The 16457-nt window shown below is 44.0% G+C and overlaps 1 protein-coding gene across 2 annotated transcripts in view; it reads right to left on the minus strand.

Moving 5' to 3' along the window:
- Nucleotides 1-9927: 9927 nt before the first annotated feature.
- Nucleotides 9928-16457, minus strand: part of FAM83H (family with sequence similarity 83 member H) — a 51310-nt gene continuing 44780 nt past the window's right edge. For both annotated transcript variants that reach the window (XM_045007404.1, XM_045007405.1), the window contains exon 5: nucleotides 9928-15821. In XM_045007404.1, the coding sequence (XP_044863339.1) occupies nucleotides 13175-15821 (2647 nt within the window). In that variant the 3' untranslated portion in view covers nucleotides 9928-13174. The remainder of the gene's footprint in view (nucleotides 15822-16457) is intronic.

Below are 16457 nucleotides of genomic sequence, written 5' to 3' on the forward strand. Positions count from 1 at the left end.
CTTTGTCTATAAATTCAAAAGATGGTTTATTTAGCTGACTTTTCTCAGAAGTGACTTTTATTGTTTCTGGGGGAATTACAGTGATACATAGTTTAAGGAGCTGGTATATATATATATATATATATGGAGATATACCTATCTCATAGAACTGGAAGGGACCCCAAAAGGTCATTGAGTCCAGCCCCCTGCCTTCACTAGTAGGACCAAGTACTGATTGTTGCCCCAAATCTCTAAGTGGCCTCCTAAAGGAGTGAATTCACAACCCTGACTTTAGCAGGTCAATGCTCAAACCACTGAGCTATCCCTCCCCCACACAAAGGTAGGAAAGGAATGAATTAACTAAGGACTTCTTAGGTTAGAGTTATAAAGAGAAGATAAAGGATGGCTGGGGAGGGCCCCGAGGGAAAGGAAATGCAGACTTTCACAGACCATCAGGGAAATGGTGTCAGGACCTCCTGGGCCCTAGCCAAGACCAGGCAGCAAGGAGGAATTGGGAAACTCACCATCTTGTGTACAAGAGACTTCTGAGTTCACATTGATTTGACTTTCTCCAGTTGAAGTAACCCATCTTCTATTTGCTGTTTAGCTTTTATTAACCAGACAGAAGAAAGCCATGGTCCTGACTCCTTGGTGATTGAGCCAGAGTAGAGAAATGCTCAGCACAGAGGTATGGGGGACTTAGTTTTAGGACTCAGTATTTTGTTTCTGTTTAACAATTTCCTATATAGTGTGCTGCCACCCTTCTGCGCTGTGGCTTGTGGTGCCTAATGCTCTGCCTGCAGCTAAAGGCTGGCTTTGCGCTGTCTCATGGGGGCCGGTCTCCTACAGCCCTCTGGCCACTCCTGGCTCACGAGGGGCACCATTTCAGATTTTGGGGGCTGGGGGGAAACTTTAACCATGTTCCAGAGACTACTTAGGCACCTGAAAATTCTAGAGATTTTTTTTTTGGAGGGGATGAGGGGGGATTGCAGATAACTTAAGAATTAGCTCACAGGAGTACAGTATCCAATTCCTGTATAAAGAAAGAAAAAAATACATACAAACTCCAGTTAAAGCCATATTTTAAATGTATATGTAAATTTAGAACAATCAGGAGATAATACAGCGTAATACAGCGAGATATTCCCAATCCCAAACCTTGAGGTATCAGTTTTGGAACTTTAACAGAGATATCAGAAACACAAGTTTGATACTTTGTACACTATCTTTAGTAAAGATAGCGAAAGTAAGCAAATTTTATTTAACAGATGCACTCTATGTTACTGCCATTATCTACTCTATTTTAGTCAATTGTTTTTTCACTCCACTAAAAATGTATTTACTTAATTTTAATATACGTGATTAAGGCTTTTTTCTCTTTTATTAAGAACAGGCATTTATGTTTACCGATCACAATCATGTATGTGATTCACTAACATTTGACTCCATCATTGCTAATAGCATTATACTTGGATCTGCATTTATTTTTGTACAAATTTTAAGTTATTTTACAAATTAAACTAAAAATACAATTTGAAAATAAGCGACCTTCATCTGAACAGTGTCTAAAGTTATGTGATTAGCTATTATTTTTTAAACTGGCACTGATAAAATGAGTACAAGAGACTGTGTAGGGGAGTGTGAGACTGTGTGTATGTGTGAGACAAAGGGTGTGTGTTAGGGGAGTATGAGAGAGACAGAGTGTGTGTGTTGGGGGAGTATGAGAGACAGCACACTGTCACTTTAAGTAGTCCACTAGTCTGAAGACTTGTTCAGCAGCAGCCAGCAGCTCCCACTCCTGACCTAGGGTATGTCTACACTACGGGATTATTCTGATTTTACAGAAACCGGTTTTTTAAAACAGATTGTATAAAGTCGAGTGCACGCGGCCACACTAAGCACATTAATTCGGTGGTGTGCATCCATGTACCGAGGCTAGCGTCGATTTCCAGAGCGTTGCACTGTGGGTAGCTATCCTATAGCTATCCCATAGTTCCCGCAGTCTCCCCCGCCCATTGGAATTCTGGGTTGAAATCACAATGCATGATGGGGCCAAAACAGTGTCGCGGGTGATTCTGAGTAAATGTCGTCACTCAATCCTTCCTCTGTGAAAGCAACGGCAGACAATCATTTCACGCCCTTTTTCTCTGGATTGCCCTGGCAGACACCATAGCACGGTAACCATGGAACCCGTTTAGCCTTTTTTCACTGTCACCGTATGTGTACTGGATGCTGCTGACAGACGTGGTACTGCAGTGCTACACAGCAGCATTCATTTGCCTTTGCAAGGTAGCAGAGACGGTTACCAGCCCTATTGCACCGTCTGCTGCTTTGGAAATTGGCAATGACGGTTACCAGTCATATTGTACCGTCTTCTGCTGTCATGGGTGCTCCTGGCTGGCCTTGCTGAGGTCGGCCAGGGGCACATGGACAAAAATGGGAATGACTTCCCAGGTCATTCCCTTCTTTATGTTTTGTCTAAAAATAGAGTCAGTCCTGCCTAGAATATGGGGCAAGTCTACTAGAGAACCAGAGAGCACAGCTGCTCCGGGTCATAGCCCCAGATATCCCGCAGAAATTATGAGCTGCATGCCATTCTAGGGGGTGCCCCTGCAACAACCCCACCCATTGCTTCCCTCCTCCCACACCCCTCCTGGGCTACCGTGGCAGTTATCCCCCCATTTGTGTGATGAAGTAATAAAGAATTCAGGAATAAGAAACACTGACTTTTTAGTGAGATAAAATGAGGGAGAGGCAGCCTCCAGCTGCTATGTATTCCAGGCAGGACATCTCCATTACTCATTAAAGGGGGAGAGGGGAGAGGAGCTCAGCCTCCAGCTGCTATGATGAGGACGGTTACCAGCCCTATTGCATCATCTGCCAGGACTGAATCTCCAGGACACAAAGCTTAAAGAAGGGAATGACCGGGAGTCATTCCCATTTTTGCCCAGGCACCCCCGGCCGACTTCACCGAGGCCAGCCAGAAGCACTCACAGGATGATGACGAGGACGGCTATCAGTCATATTGTACCATACCGTCTGCCACTGGGGAGAGGAGAGGATGCTGCTGTTTAGCGCAGCAGCACCCCGTCTACTAGCAGCATCCAGTAGACTTACGGTGACATTGAAAAGGCGAGAAACGATTTTTTTCCCTTTTCTTTGAGGGAGAGAAGGGGGGTTAAATTAACGACATATTCCCTGAACCACTGGTGACAATGTTTTTGACCCTTCAGGCATTGGGAGCTCAGCCAAGAATGCAAATGCTTTTCGGAGACTGCAGGAACTGAGGGATAGCTCGAGTCCTCAGTCCCCCCTCCCTCCTTCCATGAGCGTCCATTTGATTCTTTGGCTTTCCATTACGCTTGTCACATAGCACTGTGTTGAGTCCCTGCTGTGGCCTCTGTCTATCATAGCCTGGAGATTTTTTCAAATGCTTTGGCATTTCGTCTTCTGGAACGGAGCTCTGATAGAACAGATTTGTCTCCCCATACAGCGATCAGATCCAGTATCTCCCGTACGGTCCATGCTGAAGCTCTTTTTGGATTTGGGACTGCATGGCCACCTGTGCTGATCAGCGCTCCACACTGGGCAAACAGGAAATGAAATTCAAAAGTTCGCGGGGTTTTTCCTGTCTACCTGGCCAGTGCATCCGAGTTCAGATTGCTTTCCAGAGCGGTCACATGGTGCACTGTGGGATACCGCCCGGAGGCCAATACCGTCGAATTGCGGCCACACTAACCCTAATCCGACATGGCAATACCGATTTCAGCGCTACTCCCCTCATCGGGGAGGAGTACAGAAATCGGTTTTAAGAGCCCTTTATATCGATATAAAGGGCTTCGTTGTGTGGACGGGTGCAAGGTTAAATCGGTTTAACGCTGCTAAATTCGGTATAAACGCATAGTGTAGACCAGGCCCTAGAAGCAGCAGCAGCAAATTCCTGTTCCCCCACCCCAGTTCAGCAGAGACTGGGTACACAGGCAGGGGGACACCCTGACAGCCCCACCCCTCCCATTCTGCACAGCAGACAGCAGGTTCCCAGGAGCAGCTTGGCCAGATGCAACTCCAAAGCAGAGGGCAGACAGCAGCAGTGGCTGCAGACAGCAGCCGGGCAGCAGGTGAAGAAGGAGTACTCTGCTTCAGAGGCATCCCCCACTTTGAACAGCACCTCTGGGAAATCACCCAGCCTGCCCACCCCTAAGGCTGGCCCTGTTTTCTTTCCTTTTAGATACTGGAATTTTACTGGGAATAAATTCCCTGCTTTTGATAGTGCTTCCAGTAATGTTAAAATATGTCCAAATCTTTTTTTGGTGGAAAAGAAAAATAAGAACATAAGAATGGCCGCACTGAGTCAGACCAAAGGTCCATCTAGCCCAGTATCCTATCTACAGACAGTGGCCAATGCCAGGTGCCCCAGAGGGAGTGAACCTAACAGGTTATGATCAAGTGATCTCTCTCCTGCCATCCATCTCCACCCTCTGACAAACAGAGGCTAGGGACACCATTCCTTACCCCATCCTGGCCAATAGCCATTAATGGACTTATGAATTTATCCAGTTCTCTTTTAAACGCTGTTATAGTCCTAGCCTTCACAACCTCCTCAGGTAAGGAGTTCCGTAAGTTGACTGTGCGCTGTGTGAAGAACTTCTTCCTTTTATTTGTTTTTAACCTGCTGCCTATTAATTTCATTTGGTGACCCCTAGTTCTTGTATTATGGGAATAAGTAAATAACTTTTCCTTATCTACTTTCTCCACATCACTCATGATTTTAGATACCTCTATCATATCCCCCCTTAGTCTCATCTTTTCCAAGCTGAAAAGTCCTAGACTCTTTAATCTCTCCTCATATGGGACCCATTCCAAACCCCTAATCATTTTAGTTGTCCTTCTCTGAACCTTTTCTAGTGCCAGTATATCTTTTTGAGATGAGGAGACCACATCTGTACACAGTATTCGAGATATGGGCGTGCCATCGATTTATGTAAGGGCAATAATATATTCTCCTTCTCATTCTCTATCCCCTTTTTAATGATTCCTAACATCCTGTTTGCTTTTTTGACCGCCTCTGCAGAGAGCTATCCACGATGACTCCAAGATCTTTTTCCTGATTTGTTGTAGCTAAATTAGCCCCCATCATATTGTATGTATAGTTGGGGTTATTTTTTCCCAATGTGCATTACTTTACATTTATCCACATTAAATTTCATTTGCCATTTTGTTGCCCAATCACTTAGTTTAGAGAGATCTTTTTGAAGTTCTTCACAGTCTGCTTTGGTCTTAACTATCTTGAGCAGTTTAGTGTCATCTGCAAACTTTGCCACCTCACTTTTTACCCCTTTCTCCAGATCATTTATGAATAAGTTGAATAGGATTGGTCCTAGGACTGACCCTTGGGGAACACCACTAGTTACCCCTCTCCATTCTGAGAATTTACCATTAATTCCTACCCTTTGTTCCCTGTCTTTTAACCAGTTATCAATCCATGAAAGGACCTTCCCTCTTATCCCATGAGAGCTTAATTTACGTAAGAGCCTTTGGTGAGGGACCTTGTCAAAGGCTTTCTGGAAATCTAAGTACACTATGTCCACTGGATCCCCCTTGTCCACATGTTTGTTGACCCCTTCAAAGAACTCTAATATAGGTGCAGTTCAAAGGCCCTTTGAAAGAGAGAGAGCGCTTCTGTAGTCATTTGGACCTCTTTGGGTGTCCCTGAGGACTGTAACCAGGATGCCATTCTCATGGTAACAGCCATGGCCCTGGAACGGGCTGCTGTGTCAGAGGAGACATGGCTGGTTGGAGTAACTTTCTGGCTACCAATTGTTCCTCTGAAATGACAGATTTTAAGTCAATCCTTATTTCTGGGGTGGGACTTTTCACTGAAGGGTGATACTACCTAACCTGTGGCAGAGTCATATTTAGCAAGAACATAAGAACAGCCATACTGGGTCAGACCAAAGGTCCATCTAGCCCAGTATCCTGTTTTCCGACAGTGGCCAATTGCCAGGTGTCCCAGAGGGAATGAACAGAACAGGTAATCATCAAGCCATCCATCCCCTGTCACCTATTCCCAGCTTCTGGCAAACTGAGGCTAGGGACATCATCCCTGTCCATTCTGGCTAATAGCCATCGATGGACCTATCCTCCATTAACTTATATAGTTCTTTTTTGAACCCTGTTATAGTCTTGGCCTTCACAACATCCTCTGGATGGATGTTCCACAAGGAGTTCCACAGTTTGACTGTGTGTTGTGTGAAAAAAATACTTCCTTTTGTTTGTTTTAAACCTGCTGCCTATTAATTTCATTTGGTGACCCCTAGTTCTTGTGTTATGAGAAGCAGTAAATAACACTTCCTTATTTACCTTCTCCAGTTGCCTGCAGGATAATGGATTTAGCAGATAATGTGCAAAAACAATTGATTCAAATGGCAGAAGACTTAGAAGCATTTTCAATTGCTCTTGATGAGACTATAGATGCATCAGATACTGCACAGTGTGCAGTGTTCATTAGAGGTGTGGATTGTAATTTGAATATAACTGAAGAGTTGCTAGACTTAATGCCACTGAAGGGTACCACAACATATGACATATTTCAAGGACTGGAATGGAACAAACTCATATCTTTGGCTTCGGATGGTGCGCCATCAGTGTGCTCTGAAAACGTTGGTGTGGTTGGATTATTGAAGACCAAACTGAACAGCCTCAGTATACCAGGAATTAGCTTCACCAATATACATTGTATTTTGCACCAAGACGCCCTGTGTTGTAAAAGTCTACAAATGAAGGAAGTTATGGATGTAGTTGTTAAAACCGTTAATTTTATACATGCACAAGGGCTGAATCACAGACAATTCACTTCTTTTCTAGCAAGTATGGACAGTGAATATGGGGAACTTCTGTATCACACTGAAGTTAGATGGCTGAGTCATGGAAATGTTTTGAAGCTTTTTTTTGCACTTAGAGAGGAGATTGATTTCTTCATGAAAATGAAAAACAAGGAGATTCCACAGCTTGCTGATTCCACTTTTATCTGCAACCTTGCTTTTCTAACAAATGTAACTGATCACCTGAATGCACCAAACTTGAAGCTTCAGGGTAGAAAACAGGTGGTAACACAGATGTATGACAGTGTTAAGTCATTCAAAGTTAAGCTTACTTTGTGGGGGAAACAGCTGACTGCTGGCAATTTGGTCCATTTCTCGACTCTGAATTCCTTAGGAAAAGTTGAACCCAAATCCTTGAAAGAATATGCAGATATCATTTCTAACTTATACAAACAGTTTGATGTGCAGTTTAAAGATTTTAAGGTGCTTGAACTGTACGGGGAGATTTTGGCAAACCAGTTAAGTGCCTGAAACCACTATGGCTTATTGCTAAAAGCAGCCAAGTCAGCAGGCTGTAAAATGGCCATGCAGCAGCCTCAACTTGACCAAGGCAGGAAGGGAGGGGTTTTGGGTGCCACAGAAAGGGCAGCTTGACCCCATGTCCTTCCTGATAAGAATTGTGTTGAAATTGCTGATACATGTATTTTAGAAGAGCAGGATGTGCTCAGGAATGTGTCTAACAGAGTCTCAAGGCTGCAAACTCAGGGAAAATACCACACCTGGTTAATCAATAATCAGAAGGAAACCTCTTGCTGGACCATTGAAACTGTTTGCTTAACAAGTTTTCTTTAAGGAACATGTCGTTATATTACTATGTATAAATAAAGGGAAAAAGTTTGAGGTAGTGGGACTGGTCTCTCCCTCTGGATGCATCTTGAGTTCCCCACCGGCAGACGGGCTGCCGTTGTGCCACTCGAGAGCCACACTCAGCTTTGGTAATTATCCAGGGTTGGGGGTGTTTTACTAACCTGTTGCAGACCTGTGTAAGTGCTTGAGACTAAGTAAAGTTTAGCTTTAAGTGAAAGCACTCTTGTGTTGTCCTATTTCTGCCAGCCATCTACCAGTCGGACGGCTGTGTCTCCGCTGATTTCCTGACACCACCACGCACAGAGTAAAAGTTACCAAGAGCTTTGGGTTGATCAACGGGTAGTGATCAATGGTTCCATGTCTAGTTGGCAGCCGGTATCAAGTGGAGTGCCCCAAGGGTCAGTGCTGGGGCCGGTTTTGTTCAATATCTTCATTAACGATCTGGAGGATGGTGTGGACTGCACCCTTAGCAAGTTTGCAGATGACACTAAACTGGGAGGAGTGGTTGATACGCTGGAGGGTAGGGATAGGATACAGAGGGACCTAGACAAATTAGAGGATTGGGCCAAAAGAAATATGATGAGGTTCAACAAGGACAAGTGCAGAGTCCTGCACTTAGGATGGAATAATCCCATGCACTGCTACAGACTAGGGACCGAATGGCTGGGCAGCAGTTCTGCAGAAAAGGACCTAGGGGTTACGGTGGACGAAAAGCTGAATATGAGTCAACAGTGTGCCCTTGTTGCCAAGAAGGCTAATGGCATTTTGGGTTGTATAAGTAGGGGCATTTCCAGCAGATCGAGGGATGTGATCATTCCCCTCTATTCAGCACTGGTGAGGCCTCATTTGGAGTACTGTGTCCAGTTTTGGGCCCCACACTACAAGAAGGATGTGGATAAATTGGAGAGAGTCCAGCGGAGGGCAACAAAAATGATTAGGGGGCTGGAGCACATGACTTATGAGGAGAGGCTGAGGGAACTGGGATTGTTTAGCCTGCAGAAGAGAAGAATGAGGGGGGATTTGATAGCTGCTTTCAACTACCTGAAAGGGGGTTCCAAAGAGGATGGATCTAGACTGTTCTCAGTGGTAGAAGATGACAGAACAAGGAGTAATGGTCTCAAGTTGCAGAGGGGGAGGTTTAGGTTGGACATTAGGAAAAACTTTTTCACTAGTAGGGTGGTGAAGAACTGGAATGGGTTACCTAGGGAGGTAGTGGAATCTCCTTCCTTAGAGGTTTTTAAGGTCAGGCTTGACAAAGCCCTGGCTGGGATGATTTAGTTGGGTTTGGTCCTGCTTTGAGCAGGGGGTTGGACTAGATGACCTCCTGAGGTCCCTTCCAACCCTGAGATTCTATGATTCTATGACAGAACCCCAGGTAACAGAACCACATTTTCAACTTTTTTCCACATCATTTGCTGTGGACATTGACAGTGTTGCAGAGGAAATGCAGATGGAGTTAGTGGAGCTTCAGTGTGATACCATTTTGAAGCAGAAGTATACAAATGTTGGAATTCCAGAATTCTACCAGTTTCTTTCACAAGAAAGATTTCCCATGTTATTCTCTGCTTCCTCAATGGTAATGGCACTGTTTGGAAATACATATATATGTGAACAGTTTTTCTCTTCCATGAAGATTAACAAATCTGTGTTAAGGTCAAGGCTCACTGATGAACATTTGCAAGCAACACTGAGAGTGGTTTTGTCTCAGGATATCAAACCTAATATTGATACTCTGGTTGATCCAAAATGCTGCCAGCTAAGTGGCCAAAAATGAAATGACTGTCAAAATTAGCACTGACTTTTTGCATTACAGTTTTTAAAAAGTTAATATATTGACTTTTAATAGCATACTATATTACTCTTCATTTTTTTTCATTTTTGACTATACTTTTGTATCATTGTATGAAAAGGTCTCAGTGATGCGGCCCTCGGGCCAATGTACTAGTCCTCATGTGGCCCTTGTGGAGATTTGAGATTGAGATCCCTGGTGTAGAATGTGTCTTGCTGTTTTTATTTTTTTCTCTTGGTATTAGCCACACTTCACTGAGGCTCTTTTCTTTTTAACAATCTCTTTTTATTTGGGGAAAGAAAGTACAAATGGAAAATATTTACAGGTCAGGTAATCTGTGACCCTCTGGCTCACTGCCTGCCTGGCTTTGACATCTTTGCCTACCTCATCTCACCTACAGCTTTCAGCTCACCATCATGTACTTCATTAACCAATTCTGTGTGTGAAATCTGACTCCAACACAGTGTTTTAGTAAATTAATTTGTTTATTTTATGCACCACAATATACAGAACTGCTTAGATAGCATCCTCTTAATATATAACAGTAGCAAGAAACTGAATAAGAAAAGAGATGGAGCTCTGTACAGGAGCAAGACGTCGGTTCTACTGTATGAACTCTTGTGCCATCTTCCTCCTAGTATTATTTGCAACATGGAGTAAATTTAAAACTGCCCTTATTGTGGTTTTGGCCAGCTCCTCCCCACTTCTCTGCTCATTTCTTTTGCTAATATATTTATGTCTAATTGAACTGTTCAGATTAGAAATAATATATACTCTTGATCACTGGAGATTTCAATCATCACTTGTGAAGTTTCCTGAACAGTCCATTCTTAAAATTGGGAAATCCAGCCACACAGGGCTTCATTTGACATTGCTTCCAGCAACCAACAAAATAACCACCATTTGTCACTGAAAATTTAATTAATTTATATAGTGCTGTTAGCATGACAGCTAGGCATCTTGAAAACTTTAATTCTTTAAGGCACAAATAAAACTGCTGTCGACTGCTGGCCCTTCCCCTATCTGTCATCCACATACCGGTAGCAGGGTTGCTGAGCTTGCAGCTCCTGCCCTGGTTTGTTCATTAGGGCTGCAGCTTTATTTAAAAAAAATTTATTTAAAAAAATGCCCTCCTCCTTGCCTCACCAAGGAGGCACCAACCCACATGCAGCAGTACCCTCCACCCGAGCACTGCAGCCCTAATCCTGGCTGAGTGCAGAGGGGAAGCTAAGCTGGTGGGGAGCCACTGTGGAGAGAGCCCACCCCACAGTCACCCCACATATGGCTCCTTTGTCCCACAGGATTGGACCTGGCACCCCGCGCTCACCCTACAGCAGCAGCTCCTGTGTCCCATGGTTCTGGCCCATTGCCCTGCTCCTGGCATTGCAACCAGGCACATTGGTTCGCAGCACTGCTTAGGTTTGGCCTGACTGCTCTGTCATGATAGAGTGTCAGGCAGGCCAAACCTGAGCGGTTCTGTGGCCTAGTCCACCCGGGCACAATGTCATTCACTGAAGTTTTCTCCCTCACCCTTCTCCCACCCAGTCTGGCAGGTCAAATTTGAGCAGATTTGTAACCCAGATCATTCAGAGCAGGGAGCCAAACCCAGACCCATGGGACAGGAATTGCATGAGCTGCCGCTTCAGTATGAGTTGTGGACACAGAAAAAAAGTCATGGACAAATGGGAAAAGCAAAATATGTGACTTTTTTTTCCTGCTGTGACAAACCTGCAGTCCTAGTGATCATGGAAGGAGCATCAGCTGTTTCTCAATCTCACTGGAGTTGGCAGGAAAACTCAGAAGGATAGTTCAAAGTAAGGGCACTTACTTCCTACCCACAACATATGCACCAGGTGAAACATGAGTTGGGCTGGGAAGTTGGGAGAGATTCTTCAGATAGGGATGGAAAAGACTCTTCAGTGTAAGACACAGGAGAGGAAGAAATGTTCTGCCCAGTCCTTTAGGATCATTTGATAACTGTCTTGTAGATGTGGCTCTAATAGAGTTCTAAAACGCAGTTCTCTGCTGCATTCCTTTTTTGTTTTTGCTTGACTTTCCACCTTGCTTGTTGTTGCAGGAACTAAGGAGCAGCTGACATGCATGAGTTAGGCCTCAGCCCTTATATCTTTTGACTCCCCTTGTTAGAAACAGTCCAAAGGAGTAAGGCAGCCACTTCCAATAAGAGGTATGGGCCTCTTTCCACAGTTACAGTTGTCACATAATGGCCTAGACGGCAGGTAAACGCCCAACCTCTGAGGCTGGGAGGGAGCCACAGTTGTAATGGGGAACTGAGTTTCTGGCAGTCATGTGGAGTAAGGGAAGGTGGCCAGAACTGATTCTCAAAAGTCTTGTTGCCTATTTTCAAAAGAGTTATTTCTCCCATCCCACAGCCCATAAGATATTCTCCTATGCTGCCTTGCTAGCTGAGAACTTGAGCTTGCTGTGACTTTTTATGCATTTATTGTTTAATTTACCAAATGTGTTTATTTGTACCTCTGGGCACACAGATAAAAATATAAGGTCATATATAATTTCCAGCATTGAGACCCATTGCCACTGCTGCTGTGTTGCCTAAGAGAGAGAGTCCCAGGCTGAAGAACAGCAGACCCAAGGCAGCAAACCTTATGTACAACCCTCTTCTTTCTTTTTGACACCCACCCTCCACTCACTGTCCTGCCAGACAATCCAATACCACAGCATGAACCATACAGGCTGGTCTGGGCCAGGCCTGGTACCAAAAACCTGAAAGAAATCTATGTAAGAAAAAAACATTGCTGAGCTTTAAGAAAGGATAAGTTACAGTAAAGCTCAGTTCTTTCCTCCTTTTGTCTAAACCCCTCCTCCCTCTCCTGTCATCACAATGAGGGAACCTGCTAATACTTGAAATGGCTTATCCTCTGCTACAAATCCCTCCCTGAGAGAAAACACCTCTTCTTGGCGGTATACCCTCAAGATTCTGCTTGATGAAGGCTGCATTGTACAGGCTTGATTCAGTGCACTACTAGGTTGGCTAATTTAAACTAGAGACATCTCTTTATCCCAGCATGGCATGCAAATTCCCTCTGCTGCTGCCTTCCAGCTGCCTGCTCATGCCTCTCCCTTTAAAGCAATAATATTTCTAACTATATTTAAAAACACCCATAAGGTTATACAATGCTAAGTATAAAAGCTGGACATGTGCCAATGGACAGGGTCATAACTACAGGTAAGGGCAAAGAATTTACTGCAAGATCTTGCTCCTGGGAACTGTCAACGATCCTCCTGGTACCACATATGAGGAAAAAATGGACCACAACCTGAGAAATATCCAAAAATCAGCATAGTTCTTGTAAATGAGAATTACGGACTTCCCTGGCTCAGGGCAGAGCTTTGCATTATAGTTTCACCCCTCCCCGAATAATAGCAAGCTTGTTCTGTCTGCTGAGGAGCTTCCCTGTGCAGATGATAAATAGACTCCACTTTATTTTTGTTTTAAACAATCTGTTGATTTAATTTTTTTTATAATTTGGATCCTATTGCAGTAAAATTGCCTATCACCATTTAACTGTATGAGGAAATCATGCTGTAGGAGGCCAGTGTTGCACAACTGCCCACTCAACAACATGAAGGAGTATTCAGTATGTTACTAGTGTCCATCACTGAAGCATAACCTCCCCTTTCTCCATTGACAGACAGTAATTCCACCACTGGAATTGGGATTTAGGCAGCATTTCTAAGGTCACTTTTTGGTTTTGAAGGTCCCCAGGAGTTTGGGCATGAATTTCCCCATTTTCTTGTCTGTGTCATATTCCTCATCATTCTGAATTGGTTGTTCATCCTTCTTGCAGAAGACCTCAAACCTACTATACACCCGCTTCTCCTTTCGCATATTCTCCATCTTTTTCAGAAGGGTATCTCTATCCTCTGATGGTTGCCTCTGAAGATTCTTCTTATGGCTCCCAAAACTTTCTGACCTGCTAATGTTGCAGGTTTTCTCCTTCTCACCTTTATATTCCAAGCTGCTGGTAGACTTGGTAAGATCAGGATTACTTGTGGATGGTAATTGCTTGGCCAGCTCAGCTCTGTTCTTCTGACTGTTGGCAGAAATTTGCTCCAGAATCACTTTTGTGTCATCACGGAGGTTACTGCTGTATAGGATGTTTGCCGTGGAAGAAGCAAACCTGGTCTGAGATGGCTGGTTGCTTTTGAGAGCAGGTGCTGTTGTGATCCTTGGGGATTTCTCTTCCTCCATCACTTCCTGATAATCCCCCTTGGAAGATCGTTTAAGGCTCATGGTCTGCTTGTCAAACTTTCCACTCTCAAGATTGGTTTCTTCCTCTGATTTCTTATCACCCTTTGGATTCAGCAACTGTTTCAACCTTAGCGACCCTTTCCTAAAAAATTCCAATGGACTCGGTTCCTGTTTGGCACCCTCTTCCTCGGATTTATGGAGAGAGCTGTCAGACCCTTGGTTCTTGGATAAACTTTCAGGAATTGATGTGGTGCTTACCCTAGCCTGCGGTTTCTTGAATTTTGTGTCAACTAGTTCCTGTGTGTCTCTTTTGAATGTCAGTTTCTCCCTCTTCTCTGGCAGAGCAAGCTTCTGAGTGTCTCCTACCAATACCAGGTTCTCCTTCGTTGGAAGAGCAGGATTGCTGTCTGTGGAATAGAACCGAGAAGATAGTTTTTCCATTTTGCTGCTAATATTTGTTATAGGATCTTTACTCAGTGTGTCAAGGAGCTGGGTGGCTGAGGAAGACATACCAAACTGTTTCTCAGACTCCATGTGCATCTTATAACTACTGAAGGATTCTTTTGAGTCTAGCACCCTACTCTCCAGGATCTTGTATTGCACGGATTTGGTACATTTTTTCTCTGCATTCTGAGATTCTTCCTGTAGAAAACTGGAAACAGCTTTGGTGTGACTAACTGTAGCGCTCTCTATGTCTTTGCCCACAGTTTTGTACTTCTCTAAAAGTTCTGCCACTTTAGAAGAGGTGGCTGCCTTTATAGTTTCATTGTCTTTTATAATCTCACTGGACATTTGCTCCTTTTGGATCATCTGAACCTTCTCCATTGTCATATTCTGCTGATCTAAATTGGCAGCATTAAAAATCAAAGAAGACCTGAGCCTTGAGCTCCTCTGGATCAAAGGATTTATCCTGGACCTAAAGGAATCCTGTTTCACAAGGGAGGTCTCCTCGCCTGCTCTCTCAGTACCTGTCGATTCTTTGGCGCTTTCAATTCCCAATGATTTATTATTAAATGACATAGGAGACTTGAAAGATGGGATCAGGTCACTGGGGTACTTTGTGAGGGGCTCTCCAAGGCTCAAAACATCATTATATGACTCTGATTCCATGGGCATTGGGATGCCTTCCTCTCCTGGTTCAGACTGGTATGCACTCAGGTATGAAGAAATCCTCCAGTTACGCAAACCTGTTCTATTTTCCTGGGTCTTCTTGTCCTGATCTGGGTCCTGGTCTTGTAAAAACAGTCGTTGTTCCAGGCTTTGCTTCTGTGTGGGGGATGTCTGGCACATGAATTTCTGCCCTATGTTTTGCCTCCTTAGTGACATCAGCCCTAGTGGGCCATTCCCTGCAGGGTTCACCTGGTCAGAACCATGCCTCACTTCCCTAGAAGAATTTGAAGGCTCATAATCTAGCCTTAAGGGGAAACCCTCCTGTGGTAAGTGGGATTCAAGTTCAGGATATCTGGGGCCCTGTGCATAGTCCTCCAGTTCATTGAATCCTGGCCTACCACCTCGGATTCGCTCAAAGAACCCCTGAGGCCTGCTGGAAGCATGGGGATGTTCAAATTGATATTGATAGAACTGGTCCTTTTGAAAGTGACTGGACTGCATTTTAAAGTCATCCAGATTATTCATGAACATCTGCCTAGAACACTGCTTTGAAGAAGAAAAGTTTTCAAAGGTTCCTTCAGCAAAGCTGTGTCTCTTAAAGGAATCCAGCTCTAACTGCTTCGAGCGGAATAAACCTCTGACAGGATCTATCTGACAATTCTCCATTTCTGCCTTCTTAGAATACATGCGCATTGCTGACCCCTCCATAGTATGGCGCATCAGTTCGTCCCGTCTGAAGGCTGACAAGAAGTATCTGTCTGGATCAACTCTGTCCACGAAGGGTGGAAAGACATTGTCATCCCTCTGGAACAGCAGGTGTGGTTTATTTGGAAAGAAGGGCATATTGTTGCCAAAGGGGGCCATGGTAAATGGGTTCTCTGCCTTCACCAAGACATTGGCTGGAGGAATGAGAGGGTCTGACTGTGCAAAGAGAATTCGGAATTCTTCATCAAAACTGGACACCAGCTCCCCTTGGAAGATGTGAGCGATGCTTCGATGAATCTTCTCAAAGGACCACATAAAACTGTACCAAGATACAGAAAAGATGAAATGTGGTTAGTATCTGATGTGTTAAATCAGTGGCACCACTTCACATCCACCATGCACTGAGTCTAGCCTTCTACTAGCACCAAGTACTACTCTGGCAGCTTTCTTCTGCCCACAAGAGTTCCCCCGATTAACACATTGATTATTGGGCATCAATCAGTTCCAGCACTAATAGGCTCACGTTCTAAATTGAAAAAAGCAACGAAGAGTCCTGTGGCACCTTATAGACTAACAGATGTATTGGATCCAATACATCTGTTAGTCTATAAGGTGCCACAGGACTCTTTGTTGCTTTTTACAGATCCAGACTAACACGGCTACCCCTCTGTTACTTGGTTCTAAACTAAGAGCTCTAACATATCAAGTGGTAACTACAGAGAAGAGGAGATGGGAAAAAGGAGGATGAGGGTTATGGTAAAATATGCTAATATGACTGTTCTGTGCTGAATTTTTTTAAATTAAATATTTTAAAATTATTTTAATACATACTTTTTATTTGTAAATAAAGTACCCACGTGTACACCACTGAGACAAGGACTCCCCTGCAAGAACACCCCATTCCTCACAAGTACTATCTCACTCTCTCCACCAAGATCCATACAGCATGCTTCCT

Source organism: Mauremys mutica, chromosome 2 (assembly GCF_020497125.1).
Source record: "Mauremys mutica isolate MM-2020 ecotype Southern chromosome 2, ASM2049712v1, whole genome shotgun sequence".
NCBI classification, from domain to species: Eukaryota; Metazoa; Chordata; order Testudines; family Geoemydidae; genus Mauremys; species Mauremys mutica.